An 18377-nucleotide genomic window follows, 5' to 3' on the forward strand; every position below is an offset into this window, starting at 1 on the left:
AAACTTAACGACTTAATGACTCGACATTACGAAAAAGTCCGAGAACAGATCTGGTTTTGAGCATTGCTGGGTAGGACTAAATGTTATCAAAATCCATTTTTTCTCTCACATCCTCTTAGCTCCCTGTGTTGCTCCATATCTTCAAAGTTCTCATCTTACATAGTAACAAATATAGTCTTGTTTATATCCCTTCATTCTCACATAGAGATTGATTTCTTTGTCCCAGAAATCACAGCAAATGTTCATTGTGAATCACTAGTTCTAGATAAATCAAGTGCCTATTTACAAAGTAATCACCATGACCAGGGATTTTTGCATTTGCAAAGTACTGATTGGCTTAATCCTAAGTAATGCTCTCCATACATGAGGCAGAGGATGGAGCCAGGAGCACACAAATATATGAACTTAGAAATTATGGTAGAGCTTCCAAATTAAAGGGGAATGGATGCTGAAGCCCAGAATATAGGAAATATGCATTAAAATGCTATTGGAACACAAGAAATTTAATGTAAACAGAAATATAGTGGAAACCATATGATTACATCAATAGGAGATAATTTTGATAAAATTCAGTACCTAAGCTTTTAAAACAAATTTTAACAGCATTATTGAGGAATCAACATACAATAACTGCATGTTTAAGGTATACTTTTTAATAAAGTTTAATTTATGTATACACTCATGAACTATCACAATTGAAGACGAACATATCCAATAGTCCAAAATGTTTCCTTGTGCCACTTTAACATCTCCCATCAAACCCTCCCACACAGCCAACAACTGATCTGTTTTCTATCCATACAGATTTGTTTGCACTTTTTAGGATTTTTTATGAATTGAATCATACAGTACATATTTTGGCTTCTTTCACTCAGCATAATTGTGATTCATCCATGTTGAGTGTATCAGTTATTACATTTTACTGTTAAGTAATAGTCTACTGCATGGATATATCACAATGTATTTATCCATTCACTGGCTGATGGATATTTGAGTTGTTCTGAGATGTGCCTATTACAAATTCTGCTGCTATGTACAAATCTTTGGATAAACATATACTTTTACTTCTCTTGGGTAAAAGAATGAATAAGTAATGGCTGGGTCATGTGGTAGATGCATGTTTAATATTTTAGAAAACTGCCAAACTGTTTTCAAAATTGGTTTGTATCATTTTACATTCCAAACAGCAGGGTATGAGAGTTTCAGTTATTCTACATCTTTGCCAACATTTGGTCTGGTCTGTCTTAAATTTAATGCATTTCAATTGATATGAAGTGATATCTCATTGTGCTTTCAATTTGCAATTTCCTAGCAACTAATAAGGTTGAATATCTTTTCATGTACTTACTTGCCATCAACATACTGTTTCTGATGTGTCTGTTCAGTATTTTAGCCCATTAAGATAATTTGATTTTTTTTATTATTGAGTTCTAAGGGTTCTTTATGTATTCTGAATACTAGTCTTTTATCAGACAGGTGATTTGCGAATGTTTTCTCCCAGTGTGTGGCTTGTCTTTTCATTTTTCTAACACTGTCTTTCCAAAAACATAATTTCTTGATTTTGATGAAGTTCATGAATTTTCTCTTTAATGAACCACGCTTTTGGTGTCCCATGAAAAAATCTTTGCCTAACCCAGGATTTCAAAGACTTTCCTTTATGTTACAGGATAGAAACTTCACAGTTGCGGGTTTTACATTTAGGTCTATGATCCATTTCAAGTGAATTTTGGTATAAGATTGTGTTAGTTCCCTATGGCTGCTATAGAAAATTACCACAAATGTGGTGGTAATGCATTCTCTCACAGTTCTGAGGTCAGAAGACCAAAACCAAGGTATCAGCAAGGCCATACTGCCTCTGGATGCTCTGGGGGAGAACCTCTTCCTTGCCTTTTCTAGCTACTGGTGGGTGTCAGAATATACTGGCATTCCTTGGCTTGTGGTCATTTTCACTCCAATTTCTGCCTCCACCTTCACAGGTGCTTCTCCTCTGTGTGTTATAATCTCCCTCTGCCTCTCTCTTATAAGGACACTGTAACTGGAATTAGGGTCCACCCAGATAATCTAGGGCAATCTCTACAGGTAAAAATCCTTATTTTAATCACTTCTGCAAAGGCAATTTTCTTTATAAGGTAATATTTACAGGTTCCGGGGATTAGGAAATGGTATCTCTGGGTGGCCATTATTCAACCTATTATAAAGGTAAAGATAGATACCCAATTGTTCCAGCACTTGTTGAGAAGATTATCCTTCTTCTATTAAATTATCTTTGCATTTTTATCTTAAAATGAATTGCTCATATATGTCCATATGTCTGAGTTTATATCTGAACTCTCTATTCTATTCTATGAATCTATTTCTTTATCTTGATGCCAATACCACATTATCTTGATTACTCTAGCTTTACTAGCCATCTTTACTTCCTTTTGTAAGAATTGACTGTTCATATCTTTTGCTTTGCTTTTTTTTAATTGTGCAATTGTTTGCCTTTTTATTACCAAATGATAGTTCTTTATATACTCTAAACTTTAACCATCTACTATGCACGTGTCATATATCTTCTCTTTCTGTTTATCTTTTACCACTGTTAACAGAGCTAGTTCATGAAGAAATTTTACATCTTGTAATGCTAAAATTCATCAAACTTTTCTTATATTTTTGCTTTCTAGATCTTAAGAAGCCTTCTCAACCTTGAAAATATAAATGAATAAGTAAATAAAAGTAAATAAAATTCTAATAAGTAAATACAAATTAAATATGTTTGTATTTGTTTACAGATGCAATGCCATCTCTGTTAATTACTCCTCCATAATATATCATGATATCTAGTTGGATACCTTTTACCTTGGCCGATTTGCACATTTATTCTTTCTTACTAATTTTAGAAGGCCTTAGTTCTCTTTGGTTTATTACTCCTTCATCCCTATCATTAGGCCTGATTTTTTGCTAGCTCCACCAATGCGACTGGCTAAGTAAGACACACTTACTACTAAGAATTAAAATAGTCTTCCAGTAATAATTAATGATGAGAGTACAATAATAGTTTAGCTTTCTTACATTATTTGCCATACAAATTTACCATTTGTTCTTTTCTTATCTCTATAGATAATAACATAAAATGTTAGAAATTCCTGTGCAATAATGGTTTAACCTTCATTAAATTTTCCTTCATTGTAGAAATGTGACAGTTTATTTTAAAGCATTGTTTAATATTGTTAACCATTCTTAAGTTCTTGAAACTCTCTCATCCTTTTTCTGACCCTTCACATTGGCAACTCTTCTGTTTGCCTCTTGTATGTAGCCTCCAAGGTTCTAATCTTGGTCATACTTCCTTTTAGCCGCAGAACAACCACTCTGCCTGTGCCATCCCCCAACCCACCTCCTTTTTTCCCCAAAGAGAAATTTTACCTGAAAATCACTAGAATGTTCATTCTTTATCCTTAATAATGCTTTATCCTTAACACCATAAAATATCATGCTTTGGTATGTAACTGATGCTTAAATGTGTTCAAAGAATGAATATTGTTAAATTACTCTTAATATGTAAAACACATAAAGTACTACTTTAATACTATCATAAATTATTTTATAAATTCCTATTTATAATTTATGATAAAAATCAACAAAAATACCATATACTACATTCATAGCACTTGTAGTATATACCTTACTTAAATATGTGTTTATTATAAAGTTTAGAATATTGTTTAAGCTGAGTTAAATGTTTATGAAGTCCCTGAAGCATATCAAAAAAATATACTTTGAAATCACTGCTCTAGACCTACTATTCTCTTAACATAGGTCAACTTGCAACAGTATTTAGGATTATCCTGATAGTTTTCAATTCAACACTAATCATGTTAAAAATCACATGCACAAAGGAAAGAATATTAATAAGTGAAAATGTGCATATATACATAGTCATATGGTTAATTAAGCACCACGTTAATATATATTTTTCTCATATTCCCTAGGAGAGTATTTATTATCTTCAGGGAAATTTTTAGAGAAAATTTAGATTTACCTTCATACAATAAAGACTTTTAATAATTCACTATCTAAATGGTATTTTATGAAATTTTACAATGACACTAAAAGTTCTGGAAATATCACAGTTTTTGTTTTTGGTTCAACCATACTTTTTTCTTTTTGGTATTTTCATAACCTTATCGTGGTTGCTATCTAGTCTATGTCTTTCAGAGTACTGTTAGGACTCCAGATGTCACTATCAGTTCTCAGAACCTTCCCCAACTTTTTATCTAGCATCTTAATACTTCTCTCTAGAAAACTGCATTCTGACCAAGGGTTCAGAACATGTATGTAATCTCCATCTTTTCCTCCTCTTATCTCAAACCTGTTTTTCCTTCTTTTGTTAAAATTTAATTCAGACAAATACTTGTCCAGATAGGCAAAACATATGTTCGGAACAAATATTTTCTGTCTTATGTCTCTTATCTTCATTTTCTGCCTCCTAAATGAAGGTCCTAACTTTCTTATTAAAATATAAAATCCAACTTGAGGTTTATATAAGACAAACACCACAAAATGGCATAAAACTAAAAAAAGTTCCAGGTAAATGCAAATTAAAAGAAAACTGAGGAAATAATATAAGTATGAAAAACTAAATTCATAGCAAAAAACATCTTAAAGTATAAGCAGGATTATTTTGTTTAGGCTGTTAGAAAAATAAAGAGAACTACAAGGAAAATTGTAATTTGTCCTTGTGTGGTAGATTGTTAATTAATGACTACCAATGAATAGTATCTTCTGTTGTCTATAGCCTTGTGTAGTCCCCTCTCACACTGACCCTAGACTTGGCCAATGGAACATTAGCAAATAAGATGGAAGAACAAGCTTGATAAACTCTTGCACATTGAAGCTTGACCTCTTAGAACATTTTCTCTGTCATGAGAATAAGCCCAGTCTAGCTTACATAAGGCTGATAGGCCATGAAGAGCAGATACAGCCAACTTATTGAATAACGTAAAATAATAATTGTCCTTGTTTTAAACCACTGAGTTCTGGAGTGGTTTGTTATGCACCAAAGGATAACATGGAATCTTATCATTTCTCTTTGTTTGTGCCTATGGCAGAGCAAATAGATACAAATTAAATAAAGCTATACTTAATTTGAAAAAACAATTAAGGTCTCTCAAAGAACTTTAAGAATATTAGACCTGTGGTACTCTTGCATTTCCCTCCCTCTACAAATACTCAGCTATTCAGTCCATTTAAATAAATATTCACAAGACTCAACATTTTAACTGTTATTCTATACATGCTATAGGAACAGACTGTTGCAATTAATCAATAAACAAAGAGTACATGATAAATATTTTTATTTTTAAACACTGAATTGTACATTTTTCATATAAAAGATGAAATTTTAGCCTGTTTTTTAAAAAATAATTATATTTGCTAATATTATCTTTACATTTTTTACAGAAGCCAATGTTCTCTAAATCTGCAGCTTCATTCCATAGCTTTTACAGAATCATAAACCTTTGAATACATTTCCAGTATCCTTTGAAAGAAAAATAAAAAAAATTCATAGAAGATATTTTTATTTAAAACTTAACAGGTTACAGTATAACTGCCCAACCCTTCAGCTACCACTGAATACTTCTGCAGTACAGAGAAGCCAACAAGTTGGAGTAATTAATTCTCTGTATTTACTTTAATCAAAAAGAGGTTTTTGGTAGTGAGAACAAATAATCTCTCATTTGTTGCCTGAAAGCCTAAAATAGGATCATTGGTTTCTAGGCTTGCTACTTGCTGCTTAGCAACCTGCCCCACTTGTCTGCCTTCCTTTCTGTTGTAAAGTACAGTGGACATGGGAGTAGGCTGACGATAGATGAAGACACGACGAAGGCACTCACAAAGGGCTGCATAGGAGTAATTTGGAGCACACGCAAAAAATTTTTTGTCTCTCTTTGATGCTTGGACGTAGCCTGCCAAGAAATATAAAACAAAAGAAAAACTATATATTAAACAGAAGGGGGGAAATTGTGAGTTAACACTTAATATTTTGAAATTTTTATGAAAAATTAGAACACCTAAGTAAGATACATATAACATAAATATCCAAGAATGGTTGAATTCTGAATCATTAATTATTAGTTATACTCACTCTCTCCCAACTATTGCAAAAATGCAATTTTAATTCCTATGGAACAAATAGATAGGGTTTAATGTCTTCAATAAAAACATAGCATATTTCCATTAAATTTCCATGAATAATTAAAACACTAAAAATCTAAAATCCATGCCAAAATATCTTTAAATGCCAATTTAATATGTAGGTTTACAAATCACTAATATGGTCTCATCAGATAAATGAGAAAATATTGTAGGATCATAACCTTATTTCAGAAATCTGTTAATAATACAGGACTGAAGTCCTATTCATAATGTATCTCTGAAGGTACTAATATTCACAATATATTCTTTTATTATCCCTATGAGGTTCATGGTATTTTAATACCCCTATACCAACACTGTAACAGGGTTATACTTCAGCCCCCAGAAGTATAACCTTGAGACCTCTACAAGCTCAAAAGAAATTCAAGTTTCTAATTTTAAAAACTTAATTAGAATATCCCTTAAAAACTAATTAAACTGGAAAAAAGCCTAATTTTATCTTAATTCATATACATGTTTACAAAGTACCTCTATAGATTAAAACAACATTTATGTTCTAAAATATAAATGAGGATTTTCAGATTGGGATATGGTTACTGACTGTTATAACGTGAGATAAAATATATAACATTAATAAAAATTGAGATCTCATCAAACAATAAATAAGCAAAAAAACCTCACTGAGTATAGCTAGATCAATGCTGTTTGTTTTAATATTATGCAGGGTTTGAAGAGGAAAAATGAAAAGCATGTAGATACCTAATTGAGTAGTTTAGAATTACCTCTCCAGGTTAACCTTAATAGAATTAATAATGTATATAATATCTCAAGGGTACATATCTAATATAATGCTGATATAACTTACAATTCAAGCATAGAATTCTACTATAATAGGGGATTTGGGGATAGAAATGGAGAATCTTAGCACCTAAAAATTACATGATAGAGCTTCTCTCTTACTAAAGAAAGAGGATAGAGAATAAAAAAACAGAATTATACTAGGGAGACTAGAAATTATGTGGTTAAATTAGTCAATCAAACTTTGTATGTCAGGTCATTAAATCGATTTTGAGTCTGAATTAACCAGTTTAGCAGCCTACATTACTAATTATAAGGAATAACTGATGAATCTCTTCTACAATTAGGGTTGTGCATATAGCCATCAAAATGCACAATTTATTTCTTGCTGTCAATTTAAAATAACCTTTCAGTAAAGCAATAACTGGCTAATTAACATAAAAATTCCTCCCATAAAATAGTAATATATTTTTGACATAATATCAATGATTGAATAAGTCTACAATTATGCAGTTTAATATTTTTCAAACCCTAGTTTGAAGACTGATATTTTCCCCTTTATCCTACCAAATAAATTTAATTTCTGTTTACTGCCATTTTCTGTAAGTGTTTGCTATCATGGCTCTATTTTGCACTCAAGTTCCATGAAAGATATCTCTTAATTTGCATTACTTTAGAGCAATTCTATTACGTTTTTGAAAATTGCTCTGAAGAAACTTGAATATAAGTTCCATGCAGAGTATTGTCAAGTCCCTTGTTCATATTCTAATACCGTATAGCTTACAGAATTAGAATAAGCAAATGACTGACTAAAATGCTTCAAGTGGTTAGACAACCATTTTCACTTCTATTCTGTGCTGATCTTCTGCACGAGCATAAAACAGATTAGTTCTACTGTTCCAATAGTACTAACATTCATCAACTACAGTACAAGTGACCAAATTATAGCAAAAATCAATCTAAATGTAATAAGGAGAGCTTAAACTAAAAAGAAAAAAGAAAAGAAAAAAAGAACTTAAAAGAAAATAAAAAAATAACTTAAAAAAAAGATCATTGTAAGTATTGGTATAATGGAAAATGTCAAAGAGCTTGCTATGTACCTAATGCATTGAAAGTTGCGATGTGTTCCCACTTATCATCTTGCTCACTGGAGTGTGGTTGCCAGAGTAGGGCGTCAACATCATGGCGCAAGCAGAAGCAGGGCATTTCTTTAGGATCCACTATGACAGAGAAAAGGTACTGGTTGCTTCCGAGATTCACCTAAAAAATGATAAATATTTTACTCAACAAAAAATTAATAATAATGGCAAAAACTGACACAGCACTAAGTGTCAGCAACTGTTCTAAATTTTTTATCTACCTAATCTGATTGACTCCTCATAATATCCCTGAGAGAACTACGCTATTGTTACATTCATTTTAAAGCTGAAGAAAGTGACATCCAGGAAATTTAAGTAACTTGTTCCCGGTCAGCCTGGTAATAAGTTGTGGAGCTGAAATCTGAACCCAGAATCTATGTTCTTAACCATTATGTTAAACCACCTCTCAACTGTTAGTAAGTAGTTTAAAATACAATATAAAGCACTGTATTAGTCCGTTTTTGTTGCCTGTAACAAAATACATGGAACTGTGTGATTTATAAAGAAAAACGACATTTATTGCTTATAGTTCCTGAGGCTGGGAAGTCCAAAGTCCATCTGGTGGTGGTGGCAACAGTGAACCAGGGGTCTCACATTGTAAGATGGTGGAAGCAGAGAGAGGAGAGGGCAGAGAGAGAGACAGTTTCCTCTCTCTTCTCTTAAAGCCCTCAGAACCACACCCCTGACCACCATTTTTAAGCCATCCACTACAGCATGGTCCTACAATCTAATCACTTCTTTAAGGGTCTACCTTACAACTACCATACCAGGATTTCCCACACTCTTAACAGTCATGGTGGGGGCTAAGTTTCTAATATATAAAACTTGGGGGATACAATTCAAGCTTCAGGGAGTTTTGGGGGCACATAATTCAATCTACTACAAGCACCAACTTTATAAGCGGAATATTTTTTAAACAAGAATACAAACATGAAGTTTACTAATGCTAACTTGTAATAACTACTAAGAACAATGATGGCTACTAGAATTTATGAGTACATTCTATATGTCAGACATGTTATGAACATTAACTCTCAACAACCCATGAGGCTGCTATTATCTTCATTTAATAAATGAAAGCACAAACTTGGAGAGCTTGAGTAACTTGTTCTAGGCCACACAGAAAAATCACAGTGCTGGGATTTGAACTCAGTTCTGCTTACAAATTATTTACTTTAGTGTACAGCTTAATTACAATAATGTTAATAATATTCATTACGTCAATAATTGTTATTGGAATATTGATGCCTAAAGATATTTATTTTAATGCAAAATCATCAAATTGACTTATAATTGAATTCCATCTATAGGAATACTTCTTTTAATGGAGATAGACTGCAACAATATTCTTTATTACAAACATTATCAGAGTTTAAAATGCCAAACAGACTAAATACCAACAAAAATCACATCAAATGTAGAAAATATACATAGTACTTGATGAATATTGACTTGAATTTATGAGTTTTAGAGCAGACAGAAGAGAACAAAATGTTGGGTTAAAATAAGAAGTGGAGACTTGACCTGTATTCAATAGGAAAAGCTGTGAAGTGGCTCTCCAGCAAGAGGACTTACTGATATAGCTGTGCCAGCACAGGCTACTGGTCACAGGAGAATCCAGTGCAACCCAACTTCTGCTCCCCCAGTAATGCCTGGCTTTTGGGTAGGGCCAGTGCTTGTTCTCTACCAAAGAAGGGTAACAGGCTGGCACACACAGACAGACCACAGACTATTTCTTCTCTCTCCTTGCTCCTGATAGTCACTAGCTAAGTGAGGCTTACTTTTAAAATCATCACTAGCTAACTGGTCTTTCATAAGAGGTTTGGTAGATCTGACACTGCTTCAGCTCTTTTCCCTGTTCCCCCACTCTGATACTCTCATTTGTTTATTAAGGGCTTTCACAGAAGAAAAAAATATATAACTGAAATATAATACAGGTAGAAATTATATTTCCATAAAAATGCATTTACTTTCATGAGCCAAGCACCTTAAAAATGTACTGAGTATTACGAGTATAATAATGCAACTAACTGATCGTACTTAAATGGACAGTGGTGAGAAAAGAACAGAGGACCAGAACCACCAACCGAAAGGCTACCCACTGAGAAAGATCAACCATGAAAATAAAAGAATGAGGATGAAGGTCTCCCATTATGAGCCCATTTCTCTGACTTAGATGCTCCTTCTCTTCCACTCCCATTTACCTTTCACATACCTCCATTACAACGATTTTGTCAAAGTATTATAAATTACAAAACCAGCAATCTCACATGGTTTGCCTTTGCCATACCTTAGACATGGCATTCTGCTTGGATCCCTCTTGTCCTTTTTTACCTGATGGATTCCTACTTAACCTCTTAGACTCAGTTCAACCATTAGTTGCTCTCAGAATTCTCCTAATTTCATGGTTACATGAGCTGCTTAAACTCTGAGAACACCCAGCATCATATATATTTTTATCAAATTATTTCTCCCACTATATATTAGATTATTAACATGCACGTATACCACCTGCGGGAGACTAAACACCATCCCCCAAAGATGTCCACATCTTAATCCCATGGAACCTGTAAATAAGTTACCTTAAATGGCAAAAAGGACTTTGCAGATGTGATTTGTCCTTGGTTTCAGGGTGTGGGCTTTTTTAGTAATACTGCCCTCCTCCAGTGGTAGGAGACTTCTAATAGTGTAGATGATTTTCTGCCCCTCCCTGAGGAATACAGATGGCATTTTGGAGGAATAGAGATGGTATTTTGGAGGAACATAGATGATATTTTGGAGTAATAGAGATGGTATTTTGTTGCTTTTCTTTTTTATATTTTCTTGTAGCTGCAGTGTGTCTTCTTTTGAGCCCTTAGAGTGCTAAGACTTGATACTCTACCCTCAGCAGTGTAGGTTTTTGTTACTTAAGGAAAATAGTTCAGGTAGCACTTCATGCTTTTTCCCACAGCAGAAGATATTCCCCTCCTCCAACTCTGCACCACCAAGAAAGCTTTTCTCTAGTCTCCTTCTCCACTCCTAGTCTTTCTTGTTAGTCCTACTCAAGATCCAGAAAGAAGACCCTGCAAGGGTGTGCAACTACCCTTACCCAAGGGTTCTATATTTTCTTGTTAGCCCACACTAGGCCTTTAACAATTTGTTAGTAGAATCCTTCTTACCCACTTATATGGCAGTACTGTCTTCCTCCCATGCTCAAGTAAAACAGTGTTCCTACACCATCCTTCCTTGGTGGCACTTGCTTTTCCTTAGATTTCAAGCTAGTTGGCTGTCCCGTGACCTTAGCTCTCTCCCAGATTTTTAAAAAGTTATAATTTTATAGAAAATCCAAGCTTTTCTTGTTACAGTAGGAGCAAGAATCTTTTCAGCTTTCTATATCCCAGACAGAAGCTGAAATTCCCTTGATAACTATTTATAAACGTACTAAAAAACCTGGTACTTCAACTTATAATCAGTAGACTAGTAATAGTTCAATATCTACAAGAGGTTCCATACACAGAGGTAGGCGAATTGTATACTGTAGGATCCCACTCGTCTGGCTTCTGCTAACAAAATCAAGGGTAGGCATCTAAACCAAAGGCAACCCATCTTTTATTCATTGATCTATGAAATGATCAACTGAAGGGTTTTCTTGAACAGGGGCTTCTCATACTGGGTGGTGGGTGGCCAGACAAAATCCCCTTCTTGGGGAAGTCTAATTGCCAAAAACAAACAATTCAAGCTAAGAAGATAGGCAGAAGACATCATCAAACTGTAGTTAAGTAGAAACCAGGATATGATGTAGAAAGAGATCAACAGATAGAAGTATGCTCAGCAGAAGCAAATACAGGAGATGGGAACGTGATTGTAACGGCATAGCACTGAGGTAGAGAGCAAGAGGCACTTGGCATTTAAGTAGCAAGCAGATTACCCACACATCAGGACTACGTGCTAGTTTCTGTTTATTCCACTTCTCCTTTAGGTTTGAATTGCCAAAGCATTTGCTTTCCAGAATGACCTTTTGTACTCCATGAAATCTGAAGAGATTTTTTTCACCATTCCTTATAGTACTCCCATATGCTCACATCCATCACTTAAGATAACCACAGGTTTTTTCTGTTTTTCTGGGTGTTTTTTTTTTTCCTGCTTTTTTTTCCCCCCGTTTCCTGTAGCTTTTTAAAGTTTAAATAACAGGATTTTGTCCAAAAGAAAAGTAAATCAGAATTAGGATTACAAAGTAAAGTAACTAAAATACCTAGTTTTGCTAGGCAAATTCAATGAATGAAAATCAAGTATGACAACTAAAAATTAACACAATTAAAGAGCACTTTTTATGATCCCATGGACAGAAAATACCAATACTAGAAAAAGAAAGATGTATGAAGAACAACAAACACATTGTATCGTAATTTGAAGGACAAAGCAGGGGAAGTGAGATATTTTCCATTATGTGGCATGAGCAATTACCTGGAAGAATCAAGAACAAGATGTTCAAAAGATTCCTGAGTCAAGAACAGGTGCCACAAATCCCATTTTTCAACTGATAACTATTTATTCTGGTTGCGAACAAAATTCTGTTGAGTTTACAACTTGGTAGCCAAAGGCAAAATGGGTGAGCAAATAAGAAAGAAAAGGATGGCTGTTTGGGCAGTCACACTATCAAAGGTAAGAAGTAGGAGCCAAAAGCTTATTAGCAGTGGAAAGAACAAAAACAAATCAAGCACAATCAGAAAAAAAAGTCTGAAAATGGAGTAGGGTGAGGCTACTTATTGTAGGGGCAAAAAGTCCCATTTACTTCAAATGCTTCTTAGGGTGTTATAGCAATACACAGCACGGTAATTAATGTTCACAATGATTATATTCAACCATCAATAAAATGTTTCTTTCTCTTCAGAATGCTATAAGATGGACGGCAAATAATAAGTTTTAGTAAGATTATAAGGGGAAAAAAGGATTGTAAATATAGCTTTGGCATTTAAATGGGAAAAATTAACTTATTTAGATAATTTACTTACTTGGAAAACTCATTCCTTGTTAATGCCAAAGAAATATCTTACTGCTTAAAAAAGAACAACTCTTGAATCCATAAACCCTTTGGCCAATAAAATATGATTCCACATTTCTTCTATTCTCATGGTTACTATAGAAAAGGTCACATTTATCTTTGAAATACCAGTGAAGATGACAATTAGAGTAAAATATTCTCTAAAGAATATTTGAAACATGCATTTCAAGTAGTCAATTGATTGTCTTTTTATTCTCTTTATAGAACACTTAGCAATCAAAGACCTTTGAAGATTAAAGTTCAAAAGTGAAGACACTTAAGCAACCTTTAATCTCACACACTATCAAATTAAATTGAAAAATAATATTAAGAAATAAGTTTTATCTATTCAGAAATAAAGTACTTGTTGGAACACCAGATTGAAACCTTAATTCCAAATTCATATTCTGTGCAACAGAATACATTGTTAAAATTATTTACTCTGTTCTTACTATGCATGAGGTATTGAGCTGATCTGTATTTACAACCTTATTTAATCTTTTACCCGAGAATTAGGAATATGATTTTATTTCATAGAAGAGGAAACTCAAATGAGAGGTTAAGAGATTTAAGTTAAGAAGCTAATAAATGGTAGCTGGAATTTAAATTCAGATGTGCTTCCAAACTCACATACTTCGTCAAGATACTGCGTGCTCTCTGAAAGCCAATACTTTATAGTAATTATTAAGCAATCACCAGAGTGTGTCCTGGCTAGGCACTATTTCAGATACAGTAACTCACATACTATAAATTATGTCTATACTCTAGTTTCATCAGTTAAGTTATATAGATAAGTTTTTCAGAGATTGGAGGACAGGAAGATGTCAGATCTTAGCTAAGTGGTGTAAAATGTAATTGGTGGAAATACACTTACATTTTTACTTTTAAAAAGCTGAAGAAAATAACTATTACTTAGAAATATAAGAACATTGACAATACTTTTTATTTTTGAAACTTATCAAATTGAATCTTTAGTTGTGATGTGTCAAAATTAATATCAAATTTCACTATTCTAATGGAGGATACATATAAATGTATAAGGTAACAGAAATGTATCAGAAAAGCATGGTTAGTATGTTTGAGAAACAACATGAATGCCAGTGTGACTAAAGAAAAATGAACTGGGAAAAAAATTGTAGAAAATGAGAGAGAATCTAGACTAGACAGAAGTGCTTCTTAAACTACGGGTCTTGACACTGGTAACAAAATCAAATTAGAAGATCAAGAACAGAATTTTTTATTTTATTTCATTAAAAATAGTATTGAATAAAGAGTACCAGAGTACGTCTCATATGATAAGGATAGTACTGTTTTGTGAAATTTCTGCACTCTGTGTATGTGTGTGTGTTGAGTCTCAATTTAAAATTTATCATATACACCAAGTTACAGAAAGTTTGAAGGCTGCTTGTAGACCATGTAAGGACACTGAACATTATTTTAAACGTGACACTTTAGGAATAGGGAAATGATGTAATCTATTAAACTCTTTTAAAAGGGTTTGATCTTCATACAAAGTACTTATTAATTAAAAGAGGAAGATAACTTGAGGATAAAGAAACCTGGTAGACATCAAATAAATTTAATACCGCAATAGTAGGAAAAAAAATGACGCCAAGTTCGTCCTACCGTGATACACTGGAAAGGAAACATCATTCATTCCTGGCAAAAATGCAACACCTGAATCTGATGAGGAAATAGTATACAATTCCAAATTCAGAGACAGTCTATAAAAGGTACAAGATAAAGTCAATGTCAAAAAGTTTGGGTAATGGCTGTTCCAAATTAAAGGAGACTAAAGAGACACTACAACTAAAGTCAATATGTGACATGGGATTGGATCCTGAATCAGGAAAAAAAAAAAGAAAAATTGCTATAAAGTACATTATTGGAACAATTGGTAAAATGTGAATATGAACACTATATTAGGTAAACGTATTACATCAATGTTAAATTTCCAGAATTGTATTATAGTTATTTAAAAAAAAAAAAAAAAAAAACCTTCATTTTTAGGTATATATGTTAGGGGTAAAGGGACAGGTATCTGCAACTGATTCCTAAATGTTTCAGCAAAAAGAGAGGGGAAATAGAGAAAAAATAAATGTGGTAAATGTCAACAACTGCTAAAATCAAACTGAAGGATATTATTATGGGCTTAGTTGTATTCCTCCCCCCACCCCCAATTAATATGGAAATCTTAACCCCTAGTGCCTCAGAATGTGACTATATTTGGAAAGAGGACCTTTAAAGAGGCAATTAAGTTAAAATGAGGTCACTAAGGTAGGCCCAATCCAATACAACCGCTGTCCTTATAAGAAAAGATTAGGATACAGACACTCACACGTGAAGGTAATGGGAGAAGATAGCCATCTACAAACCAAGGAGAGAGGCCTTAGAAGAAACCAACCCTGCCAAAACCTTGATCTTGGACTTCTAGCCTCCGGAACTATGATAATAAAGTTCTGTTATTTAAGCCACCCAATCTGTGGTACTTTGTTACAGCAGCCCTAGCAAACTAATTCAGATATATAGGAGTTTATTGTGTTATTTTTAAACTTTTCGGTAAGTTTGAATTTTTTTCAAAATATAATGTCAAAATTTTATAATAAAAGGGATTATGGTGGCAATTGAGTATAAAATTGGCTAATGCAAATCATTTGCTGACTCACTCCATAAAGAGGAACAATAATAAAATAAAAACTTCCTAGTCTGAATTACAAGAATAAATTGCAGCAACCATGCAAATGCTAATGTGTTATATAAATGATTATGATTAATAGGTAAGTTATACATAGAGACACACCTTTAAGAAAAATGTGAGTTATACATGAAGATGCACCTTTAAGAAAATTTAGCTAGGGAGAGGCTGGGTTGTACACTTCATTTTGCAGAGTAATTTGAATGATCACTTACTCCAGAGTAACCGGGATTAAGATTTATGTTTCAGTCTTACCGAATATATACCACATCCTCTTGCTGCCTGCCTTCAGAGATGTAACATGCAGAATCCTATCCTACACAAACAACAAAAGCTAAACAAATATATGTTACTTACCAGTAAATCTTTCTCCTTATATTAGCCGTTACTTGTCCTAATTCAGTGTTGACTATCTTAAGATAGTCATGTATTACAGAACTTGACTCACACATACATATTGTTCTGCCTCTTAAATTTTAATATGGTTTCCCCATTGGTGACCACGCTGCTGACCAATACTCCACTGATGACAATAACCTCTTACCCTTCCAGCTTTTTTCAACTCCTGCATTTCTACTTCACTTGCACTCTGCCTTATAATTTCAAAGTATGTATGAGACACACTCTCCTGACATGAACCTGAGCCATGTTTCCTGCTAGATCACGACCAGATCAAAACAGACAAAGAATTATGAAACCCATTAAGACCTGGCTCTGGAGCAAAGGTCCAGCTGGCTAGCAGTAAACTGAGAAGCAACTGCAAAAGATCTAGAGAAGGACAGAATGCCAAAAACAAAAAGAAAACAGAAACAAAAACATCTCTGAATCAAACCTATAAACCAAAATTTGAAAATATTAACAAATCTTAAAATTAACAATAAAAAACAGCAATTCGCATCAAAACCTAATATATGTCTTAAAATGAATGTATGCTTAAGATGTTCAAAAAATAAATGAAGGCACAGCATCCATTAAAATTGAACAAGAAATAATGAAACTAAAACAGGCAAGAATGAATCAAATACTAAATACAGAAATAAGTTATTTAAGTGTTGAAGGGATCTACTGGTTTATCCTTACTACAGATAGTAAAATGCAGAAAGAGACATATAAGCTAAAAGGAAGACTGTTAAAAAAGGAGCCAGAACTTACCGTGAATTTTGGGGGAGCACAATTCAGACCATAATATAGGCTGAGAAAACTATTAAGCTGCAAACAAGTACTATTTCTCAAGGAAAAGGGAGGATAACTAAAAGGATGCAACCTGCAGTGCAGAGGTCAGAGCCAAGTGCTGTAGAGAACCACTTACAAACAGGAGTAGGACTGAGTCCTCCTCAACAAACTTCTAACATTTGTATTACTAGATTTCAGAACTGCTTTGGACAATAACCCTCGTGTGCAACCCATCTCCCCCCTTTTTGAACAGGAATGTCTATAGTGATTATCCTATGCTTGTTGCATTAAGTTTTCTCTAGTTCCTAGGGCTACAGATGAAGAGGAGCTGTATGAAAGGAGCCTAATCCACACCAGGACAAGATGTAGAAGATGACATTCTTGACTTTTGAGCTGATGCTATAACAGAATAAGACTTTAGGGAACGTTTGGAGGTGGTGAGTGTATTTTGCACGTGAGAAGGTCATGAATTATTGGGGGCAATGGGTGTGCCATTGCCGCTAGTGCCTATACCAATGGGTATGGTAGCCAACCACCCAGATAGCACCCTTTAATCCCTGCCTCATGCTACTGACAGCCTTATGTCATCCCCACCTACAATGTACTAGGGTTAGTCTGTATGAGCAACAGAACATAGCAGAAATGATGGTATATCGCTTCTGAGATCTGGTTATAAAGACATTATGACTTCCATCTTGGTCACTTGTGCTTGGGGAAAGCAGCTGCCACATCATGAGCAGCCCTCTGAAGAGGCCAGAATGGCTAGGAGCTGAGGTTTACTGCCAACAACCATGAGTGAACTTGTAAGTAGATCCTGAAGCCCAAGACAAGCCTTCAGATGACTACAGCCCAGGCCAACACCTTGACTACAACTTTAAAAGATATCCCAAACCCAAGGCACCCGGACAAATGCCACTGAAATTCCTGACACACAAAAACTGAGATAAATGTTTTTGTTGGATGCCACCAAATTTGGGGTAATCTGTTATATAGCAATAGATAGCTAATAAACGTAGTTTGAATATTAAGGCACAAAGGTGTTGAAAATAAAAGAATGCAAAACGTTTTATCATATAAAAACTAATCATAAAAAAGGTAGTTTGGTCATACTAATATCAGACAGAATATGCTTCATGACAAGGAATTTTAGCCAGAGATAAAAAGGGGCAATTTCATAATGATAAAAGGGTCACTTCATCTAGGGAACATGAAAATCCTAAATGTGCTTGCAGCTAATATTACACATATTCAAAATATTTAAAGCAAAAACTGACAAGACTAAAAGGAGAAATGAAGAAATTCACAATTACAGTTGAAGATTTTGACCCTCCTCACCTGGAAATTAAAATAACAAGTAGAGAGAAAAAAAATGATATGAAGGACTCAACACTAATTGACCTGACACAACTTGACC

General features: G+C 33.9%; 1 protein-coding gene across 1 annotated transcript in view; it reads right to left on the reverse strand.

Annotated features, from left to right (window-relative positions):
* Positions 1-5395: 5395 nt before the first annotated feature.
* Positions 5396-18377, reverse strand: part of NUDCD1 (NudC domain containing 1) — a 75783-nt gene continuing 62801 nt past the window's right edge. The window contains exons 9-10 of the mRNA XM_063079740.1: positions 8037-8196; positions 5396-5948 (exon numbers count right to left, since the gene is read on the reverse strand). Coding sequence (XP_062935810.1) covers positions 5656-5948; positions 8037-8196 — 453 coding nt within the window. The 3' untranslated portion in view covers positions 5396-5655. The remainder of the gene's footprint in view (positions 5949-8036; positions 8197-18377) is intronic.

This window comes from Cynocephalus volans, chromosome 15 (assembly GCF_027409185.1).
Source record: "Cynocephalus volans isolate mCynVol1 chromosome 15, mCynVol1.pri, whole genome shotgun sequence".
Lineage (NCBI taxonomy): Eukaryota > Metazoa > Chordata > Mammalia > Dermoptera > Cynocephalidae > Cynocephalus > Cynocephalus volans.